This window comes from Caretta caretta, chromosome 10 (genome assembly GCF_965140235.1).
Source record: "Caretta caretta isolate rCarCar2 chromosome 10, rCarCar1.hap1, whole genome shotgun sequence".
Taxonomy (NCBI): Eukaryota; Metazoa; Chordata; order Testudines; family Cheloniidae; genus Caretta; species Caretta caretta.
The window spans coordinates 23,840,525-23,865,798 of NC_134215.1; the positions used below are offsets into that span (position 1 = coordinate 23,840,525).

General features: G+C 41.1%; 1 protein-coding gene across 2 annotated transcripts; it reads left to right on the forward strand.

Annotated features, from left to right (window-relative positions):
* The first annotated feature begins 512 nt into the window (after positions 1–512).
* On the forward strand, positions 513–25,141 carry TVP23A (trans-golgi network vesicle protein 23 homolog A). Of its 2 annotated transcripts, none has more exons than XM_048867205.2 (8): positions 513–725; positions 1,491–1,570; positions 13,183–13,327; positions 14,871–14,960; positions 19,883–20,011; positions 22,477–22,605; positions 23,794–23,862; positions 24,885–25,141. In XM_048867205.2, the coding sequence occupies exons 1-7, from the start codon at positions 654–656 to the stop codon at positions 23,854–23,856; spliced, it is 708 nt and encodes a 235-aa protein (XP_048723162.1). In that variant the 5' UTR covers positions 513–653; the 3' UTR covers positions 23,857–23,862; positions 24,885–25,141. The 2 variants fall into 2 exon arrangements, with proteins under 2 accessions (XP_048723162.1, XP_048723163.1); XM_048867206.2 differs by having other exon boundaries at positions 515–662.
* Positions 25,142–25,274: the final 133 nt, after the last annotated feature.

Consider the following 25,274-nt stretch of genomic DNA (forward strand, 5'->3'; position numbering starts at 1 on the left):
TTAATAAAGGCAGAAGAGGTTCAGGTTTGCTGGCATACAGCAAACAGAAACAAATTTGAGAGCAAGAGGCTCATCTGAATTAGGTTGCTTTGTTTCTTAATTAAAAAATACTGAAGGTAAATGGAAAGCAAACAAGTCGGTAAGTGGTGCAGGCGAGGACAGTCCCTCTGTTATGGGATTGGATTTTGTACAGCACCTTGTTCAGTGCGGCACCAGTTCGGTCCCCCTGCAATATAACTAATCATCCAAAAATCCTATCCACCCTTCCCAACACATCCTCCACCAACTAGTCCAGACCCCGACCCACACCTCTAACAGCCTGGTCCCCTTTCCCTCCCGCTCTCCACGCTTAACTACCTGATACCCTATTCACAACCCCCCCCCCCCCAAAGAAAACCCCAGCCTGGTCCCCCTAACAGCCTGGCCCCCTATTAACACCCCTCCTCCACCCCCACCCACTCTAGTAGCCTGGTCCTCTCCCCCCGCCTCGGGCCGGACTCTTTTCACTGTGACACCCGGCCGCTTCTCCCCCCCGCCCCCCGCGCCTTAGCAACCGGTCGCGCCTGGCCAGCGAGGCCGAGCCCGCTGCCGCCCCGCCCGGTAGGTCCGTGGGGAGCGCGGAGCACCCGGCTCTACTCGGCCCGGACGGCAGGATGAAGCAGGTGGGCCCTGGCGCCCAATCCTGGCGCCTCAGCAAACGGGAGGCGAGCGGGGCCTGGGTGGAGGTGCGGTGTCAGTAGGTGAATGGGAAGTGGTGGTAGGGTGGGGGGAGGTGTTGGGGGCAGAGGGAAGGGGGTGGTAGGCTGGGGGGAATTGAGGTGTCGCGGGGCAGAGGGAAGGGGGTGGTAGGCTGGGGGGAATTGGGGTGTCGCAGGGCAGAGGGAAGGGGGTGGTAGGCTGGGGGGAATTAGGGTGTTGGGGGGCAGAGGGAAGGAGGTGGTAGGCTGGGGGGATTTGGGGTGTTGCGGGGGCAGAGGGAAGGGGGTGGTAGGCTGGGGGGAATTGGGGTGTTGCGGGGGCAGAGGGAAGGGGGTGATAGGCCGGGGGGTGTTGGGGGCAGAGGGAAGAGGGTGGTAGGCTGGGGGGAATTGTGGTGTTGGGGGGCAGAGGGAAAGGGTGATAGGCTGGGGGTGTTGCTGGGCAGAGAGAAGGGGGTGGTAGGCTGGGGGTGTTGCTGGGCAGAGGGAAGGGGGTGATAGGCGGGGGAATTGGGGTGTTGGGGGGCAGAGGGAAAGGGTGATAGGCTGGGGGTGTTGCTGGGCAGAGGGAAGGGGGTGGTAGGCTGGGGGTGTTGCTGGGCAGAGGGAAGGGGGTGATAGGCGGGGGAATTGGGGTGTTGGGGGGCAGAGGGAAGGGGTGGTAGGCTGGGGGGAATTGGGGTGTTGGGGGGCAGAGGGAAGGGGGTGGTAGGCTGCGGGGAGTTGGAGTGTCAGTGAGGACTTGTCTCCTTCTCCATTGATGTCTGGATGTTGGGGGGTTTCTCTCTCCAGCCGTTAGTGGATGACACTGAGGATGTGTCTCTTGACTTTGGGAATGAAGAGGAATTGGCATTAAGGAAAGCAAAAATCAGGTAAGTACTTTAGAAATTTAGTGTAAATTACATGATTATTCCCTTAAATGCCATATCTTAAAGCAGGAATCTGTGGGGAAAGCCACTGGTTATGTTGATAGACAAGCAGAAGAGGAAGATACTCCTCCATGTGCATGAAAACTAGCTGTCTGCCTTTCCTCCTCACCAAACTGCCCCAGGAATTGTTCATGCCTTGAGTCAGGATTCAAGCATCGCTTTGCCCGTTCTTAAGCCTCTTCAAAATTGTATGTATCACGCAGAAAATATGCATTCTTTCTTTGCTTTGAACAGTGTGTTAGCCTTTAAAAATCCAGCTCAAATGAACATTCTCTTTTTCCATAAATTTTTTTTGTATGAAATGATCTTGTTGAAAACAAAAAGTTCCTATTCAGGACACTGTTCCAGCCCAGAGGGAAGGCAGACATCATTTACTGGCACCTTCTCTTCATCTAGTTGTAAAATGCCATTTGCAGTACAATTGTCACCTAGTGGGGAGAACAGCTTGTCATACCAGATGACCAGACTTTCCTTTGTCATGTAATTTGACCTGTTCTTGTAAGTTTAGCTGTTAGGTCAATAGTTCTTTTCCAGTACTATCTGATCCATCCTTTTGGAGCAGAGTAGGTTTGTTTTCCCACAGTATCCTAGTGCTTTGTCCATTCTTCATTTAGATGTCACAATATATGGATTTCAGAGTAACAGCCGTGTTAGTCTGTATTCGCAAAAAGAAAAGGAGTACTTGTGGCACCTTAGAGACTAACCAATTTATTTGAGCATAAGCTTTCGTGAGCTACAGCTCACTTCATCAGATGCATACTGTGGGAAGTGTAGAAGATCTTATTATATATACACAAAGCATGAAAAAATACCTCCTCCCACCCCACTCTCCTGCTGGTAATAGCTTATCTAAAGTGACCGCTCTCCTTACAATGTGTATGATAATCAAGTTGGGCCATTTCCAGCACAAATCCAGGTTTTCTCAAACCCCACTCCCCCCCCCCCCACACACACACTCACTCTCCTGCTGGTAATAGCTTATCTAAAGTAACCACTCTCCTTACAATGTGTATGATAATCAAGTTGGGCCATTTCCAGCACAAATCCAGGTTTTCTCACACACCCCCCCACACACACACAAACTCACTTTCCTGCTGTTCCACAGTCTCTTAGAGCAATGCCAAGGTTTTTATTATGCCAACAGGAATAGAGGTATACACAGTACTGATGAAATGATAACCTTGTGCTTTGATTTGTATTACCTTCCCCTCTCTTTTCCACAAACACAGCAGGTATTGGCATTGCTTATTGGCATAAATGGGAGAATGAAATTAGGGAAAGATGCAAAGTGATCAACGTGTCCTAATTCATCTACTTTCTTTAGTATTATTTCCTCAGGGATCAGCCTCTCTTCTCAATATGGCGATAAAAATCCATCTCATTTTCAAAAAATTCTGTTTTAAATTACAGAAATATGATTCCTTAAGCCATTCCCATGGAAGCTTATTTTTGTGTAAAGGAAAGAGGATGGAAAACATCAAGATCTAGTCAAACTTCAGTTTGTTGTGATTCAGATTATCAGAATGGTACGCAAGCCTCCTCCTTGATTTAACTTCCCCTTTATCTCTGCTTCATCTAGTTTGAACTCAAAATGGTGCTTATACAAATAATAATCCATAGTAGCCTGTGCATTTCTGGTTCACTGATGGTGTATCAGGCATTTCTGGGCAGTGAAATAGAGTACCTTTAAATACTGAAGGGCATTGGTGTCCCAGAAGAATGCAAGAGTAGCCAGTGTACTAAGGCTATATCTATACTAGAGACCTTACAGCGGCACAGCTGTACCGATGCAGCTGTGCCGCTGTAAGATCTCCTTTGTAGCCACTCTGTCCCAACAGGCGTGAGCTCTCCTGCTGGCATAATTAAACCACCCCCAACAATCATGGTAGCTATGTTGGTGGGAGAGTGTTGCCTGCTGACATAGCGCTGTCCACACTGGCGCTTGTGTTGGTGAAACTTATGTCATTCAGAGGGCTGTTTTCCCCACATCCCTGAGTGACATAAGTTATGTCGACAAAAATGCTAGTGTAGACATAACCTAATCACTTTCTTAGGCTTTCTCTCTCCTCTTTGCTATCTCTTTCTTTCTTTCTCCTCCCCCCCAAGTTAACTGTCCTATCCGCAATAGTTTAGAAATGTAGGGCTGGAAGGGATCTTGAGAAGTCATCAAGTCCAGCCTACTGCCATGGGGCAGGACCCAATCCAGTGCTTTTCAATCTATTTACCATTGTGAGCTGCAATGCAGCTTTCTGTGTGTTATGTGGGCCGCATCCACACAATATATATACTATCTGTGTGGCCCTGAGGCTGTCACATGGGCCACAGCCATGTGCTGATTAGGCCACGGGTTGAGAACCACTGCAATAAACCTAGACCAACCATGTTTGTAAAACCTCCAATGATGGTGATTCCACAACTTCCCTTGGAAGAGTATGCCAGAGTTTCTTATAGTTAGAAAGTTTTTCCTAATCTCTAACCTAAATCTCCCTTGCTGCAGATTAAGCCCTCTACTTCTTGTCCTACCTTCAGTGGATATGGAGAACAGCTGAGCACCATCCTCTTTATAACAGCCCTTAACATGTTTGAGGAATGTTATCAGGATCCCCCTCAGTCTTTTCTCTCCTCAAGATGAAACATACCCATTTTTTTTAACCTTTGCTCACAGGTTTTCTAAACCTTTTATCATTTTTGTGGCTCTCCTCTGAAGTCCAGTTTGTTCACATCTTTCCTCAAGATTGTTGACCAGAATGGAACACAACTGAGGCCTCACTAATGCCGAGTAGAGCGGGGCAGTTATCTCTCATGTCTGACATACGACACTGCTGTTAATAAATCCCAGAATATTAGCCTTTTTTGCAGCTGTATCACATTGTTGATTCATATTCAATTAGTGATCCAGTATAACCCTCAGATCAGTTTCAGCAAGACTACCACCTAACTAGTTATTCCCCATTTTCTAGCTGTGCATTTGATTTTTCCTTCCTAAATGAAGTACTTGTCTTTGCAGTTGTCTTTATTGAAATTCATTTTGTTGAATTCAGACTAATTCTCCAGTTTGTCAAGGTCATTTTGAATGCGAATCCTCTCTTCCAAAGTGCTTACAACCCCTCCCAGTTTGGTGTCATTTGTTAAAATAAGCATACTCATTTGTAATGTATAGGCATACTCTCCACTCCATTATCCAATCATTAATGAAAATATTGAGTAGTACTGGATCCAGGACTGACCTCTGCAAGACTCCACTAGATATACCCTTCTGGTTTGACAGAGAACCATTGATGATTACTCTTCGAATATGGTCTTTCATCCAGTTGTGCACCCACCTTATGGTCATTTCATTTATAGTCCAGCAACTACTTTCAAAAACTAAATGGGGAGTGTTAAACAGGTCACATTTTAGTTTTTAAGGGAGAGAATTGAAAGGGCAGACTAGTGGACAGGGAAAGTGTTAGTTTGCTTTATTTTTTGTTTTTGCTTTTCTGTTTAGCAATTTTTTTTTTTTTTCAGATGAGCAAGTCATGGTAGCTCAAGTTTGCTTACTTGATGGCATCAGATACCACCACAGCTCTAGGAATAGTCCAATGGTTAGCATGTTCTTCCTCTGCTGGATGCACAGCTGCAGAGTACCTCAGCAGTAGATATCAGATAGTTGAGTGGAGACTGAGGGAAAAACTCTTTTCATATAATCCTGAGACCTGAGATTTTCATTAATAGGCAAAAGATAATTACTTTGACGATACCTCACAACTGCCCAAAAGGATACTTTCCTGTTTGAGATATTTTTGCTATACCACATTTACTACTCACTGCAGCGGTTTTTTTTTCTGATGAAAATGTACCAGACACAAAATCAGCTTTGCCTGCTCTTACCTTGATGGAACGGACTGAATTTATTCAATTAAAAAAAAAAAAAAAAAGGTGGCAGCCTAGCCACTACAGACAAGATCAATTGTGCAAGACTTTGCTATAATTAACTTTAAAAAGTGCATTTGTAGGATGAGTAAATGGCCACTCTGAATGTTGTAAAGTTTTAGGAAGGTATTTTTCTCAAAATATTCTTACAAACAACTGTGGCAAATTGATTAACAATAGATTAAACACATCATATGTATAAATAAAGAAGTAGAGTCCAGATCCAACGCATATTGAAATCAGTGGAACAACTTCTACTGGCCACCGTAAAAGAAAATCTAGAAGAATTGGCTCTTAGATTGTATTTTCTAGTCTATCATTACTTATTCCAGAGGTTTTAAAATAATAATTCCTTGAAAGCTTAAAATGAAATTTTCATGGGAACAAATTATTTAACTCCATTTAAAGCAAGGTGAGTTGCTCACAAGTGCTTTAAATGCTTACAAAATGTTCCTTAATAGAAGAGCTCCTTTATTTAAAGAAAAGGGGCAAGGGATTGATTAGTCTGTTAGGTTTTCAGTACAATTCTAAGACTAGGGGCAAATAAAAATAGAGCAAGATTTGAGCCTTTCAACCTTGACATTGTTTTTAATGAAATGATTTCACTTCCTCCTTTAAACATCTGTAGCTTTTTTTATTTTACTGTTAATCTCAAATTAGACTCTTTACAGACACACTAATTCTATTTAACATTGTCTCCATTTCAATTTGATAAATAAACCTCATTTTGCATGACTTATTCAATCATGTCTTTTGACCACTGCTTGTAGGTTATACCCTTCTCCCCCAATTTCTGTTTGTCTAGTCCCAGAATGAACTCCTCAGGCAGGGACTGTGCAGGGACTTTTGTTCAAAAAGCACATAGCATAGGAGCTACACCAAATAGGCAAAAAATGTATCTGTCTTGTCTCACCATTGCATCCACATTTTTCCCAGTGTTGATGGAGGTAACTACTTCCCCTTACTAGTTCCTTCTCCTCTTCACATTTACTCCTGGTTTTCTCCTCTACATTCTCTTGTGCTCACTTAAACATTTCGCCCCCAGCCACATCCCAATTCCAGATGCCAGAGAGATGTGCATGAATTACACAACTTCAGTTTGGAAACAGAATTACTCAAAACAAACAGAACAATCATGTGCGTAAACCAAAGCAACTCCGTGATTTTATCCGCCTTTCTACTTACTCCCACATTTGTCATGTCAGGTTTTAAATTTATGTCCCAACCTTATGCTCTGATCTATGTGAGCAGATCACCATCAGTGGGGCTCTGTGTAGATACAAGGGTCTGCCTGCCTAAACCGAAACACAGGATTGGGGCCTTAGACTGTAAGCTATTTGAGCTAGGAAATGTATTGTCTGCAAAGAGCAATGCAAACCTAACAACACATAGCAATGATGCTATATAATCATTTTCTGAAAATGAAGTCATTTATTCATAAATCAAATACAGCAGCAAGCAATGTAAATTTCCCCATGCCATCCAATCAATGCATTCTAGTCTCACGATACCATCTTTGAAGTGACTTGCAAAGGAAAATTTTGCTTCTTTGTAAAGAATGCCTTTGATTTGAGGTTATTTTCTGCTTGTTTCATCTTAGAAATAAAAGGAATCTGAGGTCTGTCTTGTTTTGCTATAGTTCTTCATTAGAGGACCAAGAACATTCGGTAGCCATTAAATTAAGGGGTAGTTCTGTCAATTCTTAACGAGCTTTCAACTTCAAGGTATTTGAATTTGATTTTTAACAAGAGAAAATTTAATGTTCTGAAGAGAAAATATTTCCCTTTTCAATCTGATTTCATTTCCTAGATAGGTGTCAACCTACTTTTAGTTTAGTTTTTCATTTGACTGCAGTCTTTCCTGTTTTTCTTGGAAGACTGGATCTGAATTTCTAAATAAAAAGTAAAAAAAAACAAACCACCAAAACCCTTTTGAGCTCTGCCTTAAATAAAAAAAAAGTAAATACCCATCACAAGAGTCTGAGAATTAAGTATCCCTGCTTACTATTTACTAAGGGGTTGTCTATGTTCACTTTTTACACCTATTTAACTACATTGGTACAGTTGCCTAGTATGGATGCAGTTAAACCGTATCAAGGTGTAAAACATAAGTATATAATCTTTCAGTAAAGCTAATTCAATAAACGCCTTTATATCAGTATAACTATGTCCACACTAGGGAAATGCACCAAATGTAACTAAATTGATTTTTCTACCATTTTACTAAAATGGTAGAAAAATCAGTGTAGACAGGCCTTCTTTGATGGCCATTGTCCACTGAGAATTGAACTGAAATTGCCAAATTAATTTATAATCAATCATTCAGCTATAAGTCCCCGATTCTGCAGTGTGTAGTTGACTGGCAGACTAGTGCCCGTGTGGAGCCCAGTGTATGCCATACAGGATCAGAGTGTGAGATGGTAAGTTTTGGTTACTTTTGCCTGGTACTGGCTTTGAATGTGTGAACTAGAGCTAAAGGGTCATTACATTTTAAATGTCTCCTGAACCATCCTATCTCACTTAGTTCTCTGCCTCTAATACCAAACTCTAGCAATCACCTTAGAAAAATCATGATGCTGTTTCTTTGAACTGCATATTAATATGAATTGGCTGTTTTGTTTACTAATTACATTAGCCTCTTCTGACTGTCCTTGTATGTCTAGAGGGATTTTAGGAAGGGCTGTTTCCCGTTGCAGAAATGATATTGAATTAAGTATAGATAAATGCCATTTACCTGTGAATGGATTTCGAAAGGTATACATTTCACTTTGTTCAAAAGGGACACATGTGTTCTGGCTTAATGTTTTACCTGCTTTATAACACTTTTCTGCTTGGGAATATTCTGTTAAAAATCTTATTTAGATAGGAGGAACTAGAAACTGTCAATTGCAGCTCTGAAGCAGAAGAGTGAACAAGTCAACAAATCTATTCCCAGAGTTTTTTTTTTTTTTTCTGGTGCATAAATGAGGAAGTAAATTACTGTACCAGATTAATTTAAAGATTCTTTGGCATAAACAGAAATGGACTACACTGAAATACAATAATGTGGAATTCTTTAAGCTTCTGAGAGGTTATTTTAAACAATGGGGTGCAAGTTATAATATACATACATATGCACACATTCACAAAGAAGAAGAGCCTGGAGCCCTAGCTCTGTGAGTAAGTTCTTGACTGACTAAATCCTTGTAAGGTGGTCCATGTGCTACAGGCCAACTACTTAGTCAATAGTATTTGCTATCAGCATGACTTATATATCAACTAAGATGGGTAAACACACTTCAGTCACTGTTTCCCAAGTAGAAAAAGGTGTCAAAGTCATAAGCTAGTGAAGAATATGCTGAAGTCATTGAATAAAATATTACACTGTTGCTCAGCATTGTCTGATATGACAATACAAGACTGACAGGGTTACCGTGGTGGGACCTTCAGAAAAAGCAGAAGGCCATCAGTCTGCCAAATATACAGTTTGTTTTCGTTTATCGTAATCCTACCTTCCTGTTTTTTTAGCCACAGGCTTCCATGGTGAAAAATAAACCTAACTGCCCTTTCAACTAAATATGCCACTTATCTTTGTGTTTTACATTCTGAACTTCCCACAAAGAGGAAACCAAGTGTAGGTGTTGTATATAAAAAACCACCCAATATATTAAAAAAAGAGAGAGAGAGGACACATTAATTTGCGAAGAAGTCATAAAGCTGTAGAGCATGTCTCATAATCTGTAGAGAGACAGTATTTCATGGCATCATTTCCTCCTCAACATCCACTGCCTTCTTGCCAAAACTCCTGCAAATGACAGTATATGGTGGAAAAATAAAATACATTCCTAATTTTAACAATTGTAATGGGACCTATTCTCCTGGGAAGTGAGGCAACGATTAACTTGCTTCTTTAAAAGTTGCTTAAAGCTGCTTACTGAGACCTTTGCAGGAATCTAGAAGGGACTACAGTTGTTTGAGCTATGGAGAATCAGTGACTCCCCTTCTAAAAGGGAACAGAGAATGGCTTGGGGAAGTGAAGCAAACCACAGCACTGTCTAAGGCTAAGGGAAGCCTAAATACTTGTCCCTTTTTGTATGTATCCACATTTGAAGAGATTTGCTTTGCTTGGCCCTGGAAGAGGAAGAACACTTCGTTTGTTTGTAATAAGTAACTGCCACCTGAAGAGCCTTACCCAGTTTTATGTTTCATTTCCTTGCGGGGTGCCTTTGTTAGATTAACACTAATCAGCCTCCAATAAACAGTTTTTGAGTATGGTGTAGAAATCCTTAGTCCAAAGCCAGACCCAGAATTTTCAGTACAAATAGTATATTCAATATAGAGTCATGGAGTTTAAGGCCAGAAGGGACCATCAGATCTAGTCTGCTAATGTAACGCTAGCTACCAACACCACTCAGCACCTGCACACAAAACTCAACAACTGGAATTAGATCAAAGTATTACAGCCCACGGAAGACTAGACTACTATGTGCCACAGGCAGAGAACTGGAGGAACCTAAGTGCATCATTGTCTCTACAGTGGCAGGAGAATGATTGTGAGATATACCTAGCTAATCCTGGCAAGTAACCCGCAGCTGCAAAAGAAGGCAAAAATCCCCCAAGGTCACTGCCAGTCTGACCTGCAGGAAAATTCCTTCCCAGTCCCACATAGGAGGATCAGTTAGACCCTGAGCATGTGAGCAAGAACCAGCCAGCAAAGCACCTGAGAGAGAATGTTTGGTGTCATCTCAGAGCCCTGTCCCTCCCTGTCCCATCTCCAGCCGTGGTCATCCCTGCTGCTTCGAAGGATGCTTCTTCCAGTGAACACCTATCCAAGTCTGGGATCAGAACATCTCTAAGTCCTGGTAGCACTATTAACACCCTAATGTCCCTCAACATTAGTACAGCTAATACATTCCAGCAACTGGTCTATTCTGGCAGCCGTTACCCACCACTTGTCTGCCTGGTTTTGCTCCATCACTAATCTTTATCAGCACAATGCACCTTTTATGTGAGGCTCTCCTTGCTACTTACGACAGCAGAGTAACAGTCACTTGCCTTTTTGGGCCATTTAATTAATGTCACAGGTCTTCCCAGACATCCTGGCAATGACTGTATAGGTCAAACGCCCTACATTTCCCCATATTGAATTGCTGTTAAAATCAGAAAGTGTGAAACGTACATTCCTCATTATTCCTACTGGAGTGAAGTTGACACACGTTACAGATCTGCAATAGCAATTCAGTACTCCCAGTTTTGACAATTTCCAATGTAATCCTGTCTTTACACAGAAGCTGCTCAGAGGAAGGGGGAAAAAAAAAAGCTTTAATCTAAAATTTCATGTGCTTAGTTGTAAACTAGAAGATGGGTTTTGGAAAGTTTGAGGTTAGTGTGGGTACAAACAGAAGAGTGATTAAATAACAACTCATCTGTTTACCTGGATTTCTTCCCAGTGTCGTTCTTGCTTTTTTAATAAAGTGAGTTTCTCTCTTCTGTGAACACTGCATTGCCAGTTGATTCTGGAGGAATGAAGTATTCTATTCTGGCTAGCACATCATAAACAATTCTTAACTAAGTCTTGACTGCAGGAACTTTGACTGGTGCGGATTAATGAGCCAGAAAAGCTTAGTTTTCAGATTCCATGGCAAGTTTGCTGGGCTGATAGGGGAAAAAATGTCAAATGATTTGATATGGAAATTAACATGGCACACCATGGTGCCATTTGAGTGTAACTCTCTGGCATAAACATATGTTAATCATATACTTTTGAAAATACTACTATCTACAAAAATGTATCCTTGCCCACTCCTAACTAAAACTTAAGCATCACATTTGGAACTTAATGAAAACTATTGCATTAAGGCTTTACGCTTACTTTTTTGCAATCTTTTACTTTAGTCAGAGTTAATTCATTTAAATGTTAACATCTACAAGACTTCTAGCATGTCAGCTCATTTCTGGAAGTAATCATTTTGGATAGGACTTATTCCATAAGTTCATCTTCACCTCTGGATAATATCAAATCACCCAGCCAGGTATTTTGATCTGTTAATATTCCTGTGTCTTGCTGCTTAAGTTTTGTAAATACTTGGCTATACTAATTAATGGCACCTTTATAGGGACAATTTCAACATTTTATATGCAGGCAACATTGTGAATTTTATGTTAGAGATCCACCACTGGGTCTACTGCTCATTCTTCCTGCTACATGTCAAATTTAAGTGTTGGCTATTTCTTATTCATTTAAAAAAAAACTTTATTTAGAGGGTCAGTAAAGATATACAGGATGGGTTCTCAAGCTGGGGGTTGGGAGGTTATGACATGGGGGGAGTCATGAACTATTAGCTTCCACCCCAAACCCTGCTTTGCCTCCAGCATTTATAGTTGTGTTATTATATATAAAATTATAATATATATAATTTATAAGGGGCTGGGGTCACACTCAGAGGCTTGCTATATGAAAGGAGTCACCAGTACAAAAGTTTTGAGAACCACTGCTATACAGTATTTTTGCTATACCTTGCATAATAGCATTAATTATTAAAATGGGAAATTGGACTAATTATTGATTAACTATAACAAATTAGCTGCCTTATTCATAAGGTGAATTGTGTTTTTCTGGCACAGGGTGGTGATAGGTGAAGTCCTAAAATGGAAATGCCTTCAAAATTAATTGGCAAGCTAACACTGAAATTAGTATATGTGCTAATTAAATATTAGTCTGCTACCTTGCAGATGGAAGCTGTTGAGTAAGCAAGATAAAACATTCCTCAATAAAACAGCATTCGTGCTGAACAGGACAGATACAATTTCACCTTCTTTCCAAAGGGACAAGATTAGTTTAAGTGGCTGGGTTTTTGCTTATATCAGCTGAACAGGTCCAACTAACCATTGGAACTGTAAATTGGGCTCAAGGTCATACACTTCATAGCTTGTAGAGGCCAAGCTTATTGTATACACCAGGGGCTCCTTGCATTCCTCCATTCTCTCCCACAAGCTCCTTCTGTGCCACACTCCTATCCCCTTCTGTTTCAGGGTTCCCCTGAAACTCTTCCCTGCCACCCCCATTTCCACCTTCCCCCCATGCGAGGGGCTATGTATCTCCATCCTCCATCACACCAGGGATTTTGTGTGCCCTTCTCCCTCCCCCCCCATTCCTGGGTCTCTGTGTACAACCCTCTTTCCCAGGTCCTCCAAACTCCCCCGCCACCAGGAGTTCAGTCCCCGATTAACCCCACCACCTGTACCAGGGTCCCGCATTCTCCCCCTTCTGCCAGGGTCTAAGTGCACCGTCTTTCCCATACCAAAGTCTCCCTAGTCCCTCCCAGGATTCTGTGTGCCCCTGTTCTCACCAATATGCCAGGGGACTGCCTACAACAAATGATAAAGAAACTAGATTTTTTTGTTCTAAATTGGGGGAAGAAGGAATGTTTATAGGTAATAGACAGCACTTCTTCACAGTCTTCCTTTTAGTCTTATGCTGAAACTTAGCTAGTGGGAAAAGTATGATTGGTTTGTTGAATAAGGGATCTACATCCTATCACATGCATTTAAGTAGATATCACATGTTTTTCAATAGCATTTCATGAACGTTAAGTTGCAACATTGGTAAATGTTGTAATATGTTTTGTCTCTTAAGTTAGTAAGTGTTCTGGATTGTTTTTCTAGGCATCCCCTGGCTACTTTTTTTCACCTGTTTTTCCGAGTGAGCGCTATTGTTACCTACTTGCTCTGTGACTGGTTCAGCAAAAGTTTTGTTGCCTGTTTTGTCATTATTCTTCTCCTTCTGTCCTTTGACTTTTGGTCGGTTAAGGTAAGAACATTCTGAACGAATAATGAAGTTTAGAAATAGTCTGTTTATTTCTTGATTTTGATTTTTCTTAATGACAAATACATGAAAAATAACTGTCAGATAATCGTGTACTGCTCTTCCTTTATTAAACTTGCTGAACAGCTTTGTTTTAACTAGATGGAAGCAGCATTTACATGTTTTAGTACAAATATTAAGGAAGTTACCTCACCTATGGTAGTCTTGTTTATACTTTGCCTTTGGAATCAGGTAAGGTAGCGTTCTATGCCTTAGTGATCTTTACATTCAATTTAAAGAGCAGAATTCATTGATGAGCTCCAAAAAGGATGATAGCTATAATACCAGGGCCTTTGAGATTGAGAAGCTGTTGATGTGGGAGGGGGAAAGGTCATATAAATCTGTGTAGGTAGACTCTTGTGCCTGCATGGAACCCCCACAGAAACCAGCGGGACTCTGCATAGATACCAAGGATCACTGAAGTCCTGATCCTACAGTTTGAACTGCACAAGACAGCAATATTGCAACTAATGTGATGGGCCTTCTGAATTTGACCCCATCTTGTAGAAAAGTCTAGTGATAGTGACGGGAAAATCTGTCACTACTCACTAGTTATTTGAAAAGCAATTTTAAAATGAAGACAAACTGGTGAAAACAAACTTTTAATCTTTTTCTGCCTGGTCATGATGTCTCAGAAAGCTTTGGACTACTTTAAAAAAAAAAAACAATGTATTTAAATTTTTGGTCAAAGAGATAAAACTTGATCTATATGTTAAGTCTAGGATTTTTTTTTTTTTTTTTTTTGGTCTGGGCAAGAAAAGAAGTCTAGAAGTGAGAAAAAGTTACCTGAGCTATAAAGCCTGTGGATGTCCCTACCTACATATGTGGCTTTCCATTTTACTTCAAAAGTTACTGAATAAACATTGTTCCTGTATTATACTAAATTTAGATTATATTTTGATTTTGGGGAGGGCCTTTGGATGCATTAAAATGGGCAATTGAATATATATGTTAACCTTGCATTCAAAGATAGTCTTAGAATGAAGGGAAAAGGGAGAGAAATGGAACAAGGACTGGTATGTTAGTTTATAGATGCATGTTGATATAATGAAACATTTGTACAGTAATGATTCATATGTAAAAATTAGTGCCTAACTTGTTTGTGAATCTTTGTTACTTGCTTGTTTCTAATGAATGTTCCTGTTTCCTGTCTGTTCTATATCCTTTTGGATTTCCCCCTCACATTCACAATGTGACTAGGTGTGCCCCAGATGAACTTAACTAGCTGAATAACTCCTCTTGTAATTGACTTGGGAGAAACATTTTTCCACTGAAATAAAATTGCATTGCATTAATGCTTATATTAGAACCGTATTATAAGGCTCTATAGTTCATTGAGCTGTCACCACACACCCCTAAAACATTTGGCATAACTCTCAAAACTTTAACAGTTGACAAAAAGGATCTAGTCTTTCAGAGTCATGTTCGTGAATTTAAAAAAAAATTACCTAGTTGATTTATGGAAATAACTGACTAACTCTGTCTCTAGAATGTAACTGGAAGACTCTTAGTTGGCTTACGTTGGTGGAACCAGATTGATGAAGATGGAAAAAGCCACTGGGTTTTTGAAGCAAAAAAGGTACTTTTAAAGTAAGAACTATAGTAAAACATTATCCATGTTACAATGTATAATGATAAACAGCTGATAAGTAGCAATGATACACTATTAAGTGTAGGTTTCAGAGTAACAGCCGTGTTAGTCTGTATTCGCAAAAAGAAAGGAGTACTTGTGGCACCTTAGAGACTAACCAATTTATTTGAGCATGAGCTTTCGTGAGCTACAGAGCTGTAGCTCACGAAAGCTTATGCTCAAATAAATTGGTTAGTCTCTAACGTGCCACAAGTACTCCTTTTCTTTTTACTATTAAGTGTAGTTAGTTCTGGAATTTTAATGTTGTGTAAAGGATATTTTTATCCAGATTTTACAGCTCTTGGGGTAAATTTACAGAGCAATATTAAAGGAATTGAGAGCACATTTGAGGGTTTTTTCATAGCACTAAACTTTTGTTGTGCTACAGTTTCAACACTTGGACCTTGGTGACAACAACAGGGCCTGGTTTTATGACATAATTTATATAATCTTATTGCTTGTAGATTTACAATTTCTATTTCCTGGAGAGAGAACATCATGTGATAGCTGTTTGCCCACTCCTGTTACTGATGGCAGTTCTGTACTTAAGCTCAAGAACTGTGCTGGAAATGAAGGTTACCTATCTATAACCAGAGTTCTTTGAGATGGACTCTGCATATTAACATTCCTGGGTGAAGCTCAGACAGTGGAATCTTTTCATAGCAGTGCTCATTAGAGTGCTCAAGTATCCCTCCTACCTCTTCCCCTTGCATTCCTGAATGTACGAGGGCAAGGTTATAAAAAGGCATATGGTACCTTTTGCTACTTCAGTTCCTTTCACCACTTCCTCAGACTCAAGATTCTATTAAGATTCCAAGGAAGAGGAGAAAGTGGGTGGAGAGTGTCCATCTCGAAGGACAGGTAAGTAAGAGGATACTCAAAGAAATGAAGGTTACTATTCCATTTATGGAGTACTGCTTGCCAAACTATCTTATAAGTGGGAAGGTGGGACTTAGAGTGCTAACTGAAGCCAAGGCCGGATAGCAGTGTTTTGTAAATGTATGTATAGAGCTCCAAGTAGCAGCCTTACAGAAATGCAATTGGAACATGGCTAAGGCATGTTATGGAAGTAGTGTGTAACCTATATCCAACAAGAGATAGAATGGATGCTTTCCTCAGTTTGACAAATGTGAAAGTTGGATACCACCTTGGGCATGAATCTAGGATTAGAACAGAGCATCATCTTATTCTTGTGAGAAAGAGTGAATGGAAGATCAGCCAGAAAGAGCACGTAGTTCATTCATTTGCCTAGCTGCTGATCTGGCTACTGTGAAAGCCATTTTAATATATAGAAGGAACAGAGAACAGGCTGCTGTAGGTTGACAGGGAGGCTTCATTAGCTGCATAAAGACTAAATTGGGATCCCATGCTGGTACTGGTGGATACAATTGTTCAAGTCTCTTCATAATTATCTTTCTAGGCCTGATGGGTAGCTTTAGCTGCTACGTGAACTTTTGAGGATATAGAAAGACCTGAAAGCTTTCATTGAAGCAATTATTCAAGAACAGACTTAAGTGGTGTCAGCGGTAGTGTTTAGCTGTTTTGATGTGGCGGGGGGAAGAAGTGTCTGGGGATATCTGCAACAACTCATCCAACCTTCTCTTCTCTCGTGGACAGATCTGAGAATAACTAGCAGGAGCCTTCCTCTGATTCCAACCTTAGAGGCATTTGGGCTTCCATAGTAAAGGTTTTTGCGGTGCGGATGGACAGTGTAGAAACAACTGTCCAGCTCTGGAATAATCTTCAGATCTGAAGTGATCTTCAGAACTGGGGATGACTCTGAGGCAGGGATTTACCCTGACCTGAAACGTTAGTCTTTGATTAGAAACTGATGTTTTGATCCAGATCCGAGAGATTGGAGGAATCTCCTGAATAGGATTTGGCTCTGCTAACAGGAGTTGCCTTGTCTTGCACTGTGTTTCTCGGAACCAAAGTACACCAATATCAAGATTTTTCAGAGTTCAGCATCGACTGTCTGAGCACTTAAAGTTTAGATCAGGTGATCTGCCCTGGGGCAGAGATCAGAACCTTATGTATAGTATTTTTCATCTTCTCACTCTCCAAGGTGTCAGAAGCTGACACTGGCCTTTTCACCTTAGATGCAGGACCCGTTGGATGAGTATGATCCAGGAGGTTTTGCAGTCAGAGCTGCTTGAAGCAATAAGGTTTGCAGCCTCTTCTGGTGCCCCTTGTGTAGTTTTGGAGAGTGACCCTCTCTGCAGGCCAAGTATAAATGCTCTACGATAGGCATCATATTCCAGGAACAGTGCTGGACAAAAGCACACCTTATGAAGTCACATCTCTTAGTTTTCAGATCTGCCATGGAACTGGAATTGAAGTCTCAACTAAGAACAAAGAATAAAAAACTAAGTTTAACACTATACTAAGCTAAGGCACTGCATTTTTTTTAGAGAATGATTTGGGTGTGATGGATCCAGAGAGATTCATGTCAGGTTACTGCCCTGTTGGAAGAAACTGAAGTGGTAGAGGGCACCCTGCCCCCTTTACAATAGGCTCGACTTCAAACATTCTGGAATGCCAAGGAGTGCATGAGTGTTCTAACTGAGACTGCTATGAGAAGGTTCCAGTCTGCTGCACCCACTGGTGTATCCCCAGAGTGGGAATATGCTGAGGACATGCTATAAATTTTCCTAGCAAGCTCCTGGGGTAAAGATTCATCAGTGTTTCCAACTTGGATGCTATAACTTTTCTGACCATACTGGATTTAAGTTCTATAAAAAAGCCACACTCTTTGTTTACAACACCTATGCACTGAATCTTTACTTTGCAAATAGTGGAAGGCTTGCTCTAGTTAAACCATTGCCTCCCTTTTTGTGCTTCATTCTAGCTCTTCATACATTCTGGATGTTTCCACTTTCACTCAAGACAACTCAGCATTTTTGTAGATTGAAAACAATCCTCTTTGTGCATACGAGAACATGTTAAAGTCAAATTAGTACTTTAACTAGCGGTAGTGTCTGAGTTACCTCTTCAGGAGTCAGCTCAGACATGGCTCTGCAGTTACCAAGTTAAACAGTAATCTTGAAGGATTCCCGTCATATTTAACAGAGAAGGAAGTCTGCGTGGTGCTAGGCAGCACCTTCACTGTAAAATGTATCAAACATTTAATAGTAAGTTGTGCAAATAAAGTGAAATCTGTCATTGTTATACACAATTTAATAATGGAAGACCTGGCTTGCATTTCATGATTTCTAAATTGTAGAATGTTGCAAACTTGAAACATATAGGATGCCAGTTTATTCTAGATAGCTTTCCAGATAGTTATGTCATTGCTCATTTGCAATGGAACATTTTACACAGCATAATGGTATGTCTAGAGTAGACCAGTGGTCTCCAACCTTTTTACGCACAAGATTACTTTTTGAATTTAAGGGCAACCCAGGATCTACCCCGCCCCTTCCCCGAAGCCCCCCCACCTCCCTCCATTGCTTGCTGTCCCCCACCCTCACTCACTTGCACCGGGCTGGGGCAGGGGGTTGGGGTTTGGGAGGGGGTGTGGGCTCTGGGCTGGGGCCAAGGAGTTCACAGTGTGGGAGGGGCTCCGGGCTGAGCCTGGGACAGGGGGTTCGGGTGAGGGGTGCAAATGGTCTGGGAGAGAGTTTGAGTGCAGGAGGGGGCTCCAGGCTGGGGCAGAGTGTTGGGTGCAGGAGGGGTTATGGGGTGCTGGCTCTGGGAGGCGGAGAATTAAGACTGGGACAGAGGGGTCGGGGTGCAGGAGGGTGTAGTGGGTGCTGGCTCGGGGAGGAGGCTCACGGCTGAGGTGTGGCCTTCTGCTGGACAGCGTTTACCTCAGGCTGCTCCTGGTCGGCAGCGCAGTGAGGCTAAGGCAGGCTCCCTGCCTGCCCCAACCCCATGCCGCTCCCAAAAGGGGCCAACGCGTGCCTGTGGCCCCTGGGAGGAGCGGGGGGGGGCATGTGGCTCCACACACTGCCCCTCTTCAGGCACCACCCCCGCAGCTCCCATTGGCCAGGAACAGGGAACTGTGGCCAATGGGAGCTGCAGGGGCAGTACTTGCAGGCAGGAGCAGCACGCAGAGACCCCTGTCCCCCACGAGGCAGTGCTGGCTGCTTCCGGGAGCCGGGGCAGGCAGGGAGCCTGCCTTAGCGGCAGCCGCACTACCCCCCACAGAGATTGCGATTGACTGGGAGAGTCTCTACTATTGACCAGTCGATCGCGATCGACCGGTTGGTGACCATTGGAGTAGACTGATCTGTGCTCCTAGTTTTTTCCAAAATCCAAGGTGAGGTTAAATATGAGCCAAAATGACACTGATTTTTGAGAATTAAGAGGCAGTTCGGGTCACAATTTGCTCCTAAAATATTATTATCCTGCCTGTTAAACAGTGTAGTGTGCTGGACATATTCATTCTAGGGTACTTCATAATTCTGTATCATTTAAATAAAATCAACTGAGTTTTACCAGTTAGTATGTTTCCTTTCATATTGTTGAAGATAAACTTGGATTTTAATGGCTGTTTCATGCAGAATATAAAAGTCTAAAATGCTTGGTGGTTCAACTAGTTACCCAGCATATACCTATGGTACTAAGTAGAGTTCAGGGCATGACCAATTTTTGTCTGTGTAAATAAAATTAATACTGTATTTAGAAGCTATATATTGTTCTCCCATGCTGCAATGATTTCAATTAAGGAAATGCCAGTCTAAGGAAGCATACAGCCAGGCAATAGGAAATAAATTATTTCCAGTAGCTAAGCTACAGCTGATATTATATAAAACATAACAGAAACAGGAACATATAAATGCATATAAATTACCTGTGAAAGGAATGTCTCAATCCTTAAGTACTGTTAGGATATTTTGGTAACTAAAACTAAATGTTTTTCTTTCCAGGTATCTGCAAGCATAGCTGGCTCAACTGAAGTTGAAGCTCGAATCTTTTGGCTTGGACTAATTATCTGTCCAGTTATTTGGACAGTGTTCTTTTTTAGCACTTTGTTTTCCTTGAAGTTGAAATGGCTGGTAAGCATGGGGTAACTCCATATGAGCTGTGGGTAATAGGTGCAGTGAAGGGGAAAGGAGCAGAAAAACAAGACTATTAAAAATACAGTTTTAAGTTAGATTCCATAGAAAGTAAGAATTTAAGTTAGAAGATTACAGTGACAGCTTCAAGAAGTTGTAGAGCAGGCTTCAGTTCCCAAACTGAAGTTAATCCCTTAGGCCTGGCACAGACTTTATAATTCCTTACTCTCCACCCCTCACTAGGTTCTGGTCAATCAGCCCTCTTCTCCTGAGTCAAATGTTTCTGCTGGCAGGCACCACTGCAGCTTCAGTTCAGAAAACTCCACCTATACAATACCCCAAACTAAAAAACTATTAGTTCCAGAGAAACAGAAAAGGAGAAACCATTCTGCAGTTGGGTTTTACTTTTGCATGTCTTCTTGGGACTTGGATAATATTTGTACTAACATCCTCTAATCCTTTCACCACCCAGCCTCCTGGTCTCCATGACTTGCAACAGACCACTCTGTCACACTGCATCATTTAATATTTTGGCAGGCCTTACTGGAAATAAGCAGTTGCTGCTTGTTGTCAGTACCACCATATTGGCTTTTCTAGGGCTGTAATGTAACAAGTCATATAGCAGGACTCATATGTGTAAAGATGAACATTTTAAAGATATTGAAATCGCTTGCATTGGTGGTGGGCAACTTGCAGCCTGCATGTAGCCCATCAGGGTAATCTGATTGCAGGCTGTGAGACATTTTGCTGACATTGACTGTCTGCAGGCACAGCCCTCGGCAGCTCCCAGTGGCCGCAGTTCACCATTCAGATTACCCTGATGGGCCGCATGCGGCCCTCAGGTTGCCGACCACTGGTGTATAGCATATGCTTGAAATGAGGCCTTTTAAACTTGTTCCAAAATAAGATACTGTTTTCTAGAAAATGTTTGATACTTTCTTTGGAGGAGAGTACTACCAATAATATTAATTTTATTAAGTTCATTAGACAATTAGATGAAGTGCAAAGTACTATACTTAGGAAGGAAAAATCAAATTCACAGCTACAAAATGGGGAATAACCAGCAAGGTAGTAGTACTGGTGAGAAGGAACTGGGTGTTATAGTGGATCACATGTTGAATATGAATTGACAGTGCAGTGCAACTGAGAAAAAGATTAATATTCTGGGGTGCATTAACAGGAGTGTCATCTATAAAACACAGGAGGCAACTGCCCCACTCTGTTTGGCACTGGTCAGGCCTCAGCTAGAGTACTGTGCCCAGTACTTGGCGCCACACTTTAGGAAAGGCTTGGACAAACTGGAGAGAGTCCAGAGGAGAGGTTTTATCGTTTTTTGGTTATCACCATTTAATCACCAAATAAGCACCATTTTTTCCAGGCATTTTGGAAAAAGTAACCATGTAACTTTTCTAAATTGTTTAGAAAAACCTGATCCCTGAGGAATGGTTATAAAAAAAAAAATGGGCACGTTTAGTCTTGAGAGAAGACGACAGACGGGGAAACCTGTTATGTCTTCAGATTTGTTAAGGGCTGTTATAAAGAGGACAGTGATCAATTGTTCTCCATGTCCACTGAAGGTAGGACAAGAAATAATGGGCTTAATCTGCAGCAAGGAAGATTTAGATTAAATATTAGGAAAAAAACTTTGATTATAGAGATAGTTAAGGTCTGAACAAGGCTTCCAAGAGGTTGGGAATCCACATCATTGAAGGTTTTTAAGAACAGGTTAGACAAGCATCTGTCAGGGATGGTTTAGATATAGTTGGTTCTGTCTCAGTGTAGGGGGCTGGACTTGATAAACTCTGGAGGTCCTCCAGCAGTCCTACATTTCTATGATTTTGAAAGCTGCTAAAGCTGCCCTATTAGAAAATGTTTACCAAATTGTTTTGTGGTACTAAAATTATGCTTTCTGCAAATGTTGGCACATCTTCTAAACTGTACTCTTAAGTCTTTCATAAATTTGCAAATTATTATAGAACCTCCTTTGTAGGTAAAATTTGTGGCATTCCAGGTTAAATTAAAATAAAGGTCTTGTAAATAGCGGGTAGTGAGAATTTGGCTATGAATGTCTTAAAATGAAGGGAACATGACTTCATGTAGGTTTAAAGAGTTATTCTTTTGAGTCAGACTTTTGTGTTATAGTTGGGCACAAAGCACTGACAAAATGGGTCAAGCTGGAAGGAGTGAGACCAGAGCTGGGGGAAAAAATGATTTCCACCCTTGAAATGTAAAGTGAGACTTCCCAAAAAAAGGCTCTTCTGTCGGTGGGTAGGGAGGAGTGTTACTGGTTATTTATGCTTCCTAAAATGCAAGTTTTAATTTATTATTTGAAGGTAAATTCCTTTTGATACTACTTACATTAATCAGCATTATCAATTTTTCCACACTAAGCTGTTGATTGTCTATAGCCTCATAGAGAGACAAGTTGGGTGAGGTAATACCTTTTATTGGGCCAACTTCTGCAGGCTCTTGTCATAGCTGGAATCTCCCTTCAAGCTGCTAACTTATATGGATACATCCACTGTAAATTAGGAGGGAAAAAAAGCATCAGCAAAGTAACTTCAAGGTTTTTGTCACAGCAGATGTTTCAGAGGGTAAGTATTAAGGTTCGTTATTATTCTCAGTAGTCGCATCATGTATGTGTTTTCCACAGCAGCTTTTAAGGAATTGGGCATTATGCTGATTTACACTTTGATAAACATGATTGAGGAATGCCAGGTTGTGCTTTATAGTGAGTTGTGTTCATCACATATACATCTACGTGGACCTACAGATTTTCTGTGCACGAATAATATCAGTGCACAAGTCTGTCAACACTTTTAAAGTCTCAGACTAGTGGTCCCTCTTTCTGAAATGCAAAATTAATGTTTAATCTGAAAAACCAGTTTGGGAATTGTACGGTCTAACTGCTGCACTGCAAAAGAGTAAGTGTGACCTGAGCAGAGAAGCCAGAAGGACCCATTGACAAGGACTGCTTTGCAATAAATGAAGAAGTTTGTTGAAAAGTGGCCTGTAATTAGGGCCTATAAAATTGTCCTGGTATTTGTTTGAGTTCTATTCATGGTTTGGGGTATGGTACAAGAAAATATCTTCCTGCTGCTACTACACTTTTATGGATGTGGATGGCAACGACCAACAAATCAATTTCTACTTTCCCAAAAGGTGCAGAACTGAGTAGCTTAAGAAAATAAGCACCATTTTTTCCAATGCATTGTGGAAAAAGTGACCATGTAACTTTTCTAAATTGTTTTGTTTGCATGTATGAGGTATAAAAGAATTAGACAATGTGTTTTATAACAAACCCATTCTGTGCTCTTGTATTACCTCCTTGGAGTAGTTAAGATTAAGATTTTGTAAAGTACTTTAGAGGCATCAGCAAAAATGATTGCAGTAGATGTTCTAGATCAGGGATCTCAAACTCAAATCACCACGAGGGCCACATGAGGAATAGTACGTTGGCCTGAGGGCCGCATCACTGACCTCCCGCACCCACGCTGCCATCGGCCCCGCTCCCACTCCACCCCTTCCATGAGCCCCTGCCTCTTCCTGCCCCTGCCCCGCCTCTTCTTCACCTCCTCCCTTGGTGGCAGGAAGTGCCTGCAAGTAGGCAGAGGAGTGGGGACACGGTGCACTGGGGGGGGGGGGGGGGGGAAGGAGCCTGGCAGGCTGCAGGAAATAACTCCATGGGCCGCATGTTTGAGACCCCTGCTCTAGATACTAATGCTGGAGCAGAATTAGGTTAGTAGAACATCATCTTTAGCTTTCATGTGTTCATTCTGCAGGAGAGACAAGAAGAAATTCAGGGTATGGATGTCCTGAAGGATATGGAAATACATAACCACTAGGTGACTGTAAGTTGAGGACTGATATTAGAAAAATGGATAAGCAATAAAACATTTATTAAGTAACACTATTCTAGAGCATCAACCCTGTCTGAACAAGACTAAAGAATTGCTTGATCAAAACATGTCAAACTCAGATTTTTAGTGACAAAGTTCCTTTGTTGTTCCTTTGTAAATGAGCGGTTATAAGCTAACACCTTAAGATAAAAAGGCAAATGCGTTTTAAGTAAAAATTGAAATTTTCGTTCCTAAACAGGCCAAAGACTAGCTTTATATCCTACCATGAAAATTTCTTGCTTCTGTTTGAGAAGTTAATACAGAGTTTGTTTGTTAATGATTGGGGTCATTTTAATCATTAAGACAAAAGCCTCTGGAGGATTCCTGATCTTTGGGTGTTTCTAATACTCGGTTCTATGATATTCATACTATATAGATCAGGCAGCATAATTTCAGAAGTGTAATAAAAAAAAGACAACTGCAATTTTCCTACAGTATATGCTTCTCATTTCTCAGAGTTTGGGATGTGTAACCATTGGACAAGTCAGAAGACTTGTTAACACTCAGGATGAGAATACCCTTCTTGAGTGAGTGCAGAGCAGAGTAGTTAGCCATCCCTTTTTTCTTTCCTCCCTCTGGCTAATTTCTGGCATGAAGGAGTGGGGTCTGGAATCAGAGATTGAGATGAGGAGAGCAGAGGAAAGGCACATTTGAGAAGGATTTCTGGCAACACAGCACTTTATTACTTGGTGAATTAAACTCCTACAAATAAATTAAACCTGAACACTGACTTATTTCCTTGCTATAAATCAAGCAGACAGCAAGCTCCTTCAAGTCAACTCATTCTGTTATGCAGCTACACAGTCAAGTTTATATGGATTTAAATTTGAAAGCAAATGCAATTAATTTTCCTGTGACACTTGCCCTCTAATTTCTTGTATTACAAACAAGGAAACTAATGTTAACTTGTCTAAGTAAAAAAAATGGTTAGTAATTTGTTCCCAGTAGGCTGTAACGTATTTTTCTTTTCCCAGACACTGATCACTAAAGAGGAGACAATCCTAAATTTAAGTGACTGCACTCTAAATATGGAACTCTACTAATCAAAGAAAAAGATGTTGAAGTGATCTTATCCAATGAAACACAGCATGGAAATGCACACTACAATTAATCCTCAAATGAAGGAGGCTTGAAAGTACTAATATTTAAAAAAGAGACTCAGGTAAATGTTCCAGTGAAAATATGTATTTAATGTATAAGAGTTTCTGAATAAAGTCTATATGTGAACGTCTTTGGAGATTAATTTCACTAACGACATATGCAAGATTTCAGGTATCACAAAATACTTTAGATTTAGATTTAACTTCTGATGCACTAAGCGACTTATTTCTATAAACTTAAAATAAAGTTTTGAGACATCAGGT

Excerpts from the sequence above, each read along its gene's own strand:
- TVP23A (XM_048867205.2), top strand. The coding sequence starts at position 654 with ATGAAGCAGGTGGGCCCTGGCGCCCAATCCTGGCGCCTCAGCAAACGG. Across the intron at positions 1,571-13,182 it reads TTAAGGAAAGCAAAAATCAG|GCATCCCCTGGCTACTTTTT; the intron begins GTAAGTACTTTA and ends TTGTTTTTCTAG. Across the intron at positions 14,961-19,882 it reads GGGTTTTTGAAGCAAAAAAG|GTATCTGCAAGCATAGCTGG; the intron begins GTACTTTTAAAG and ends TTTTCTTTCCAG.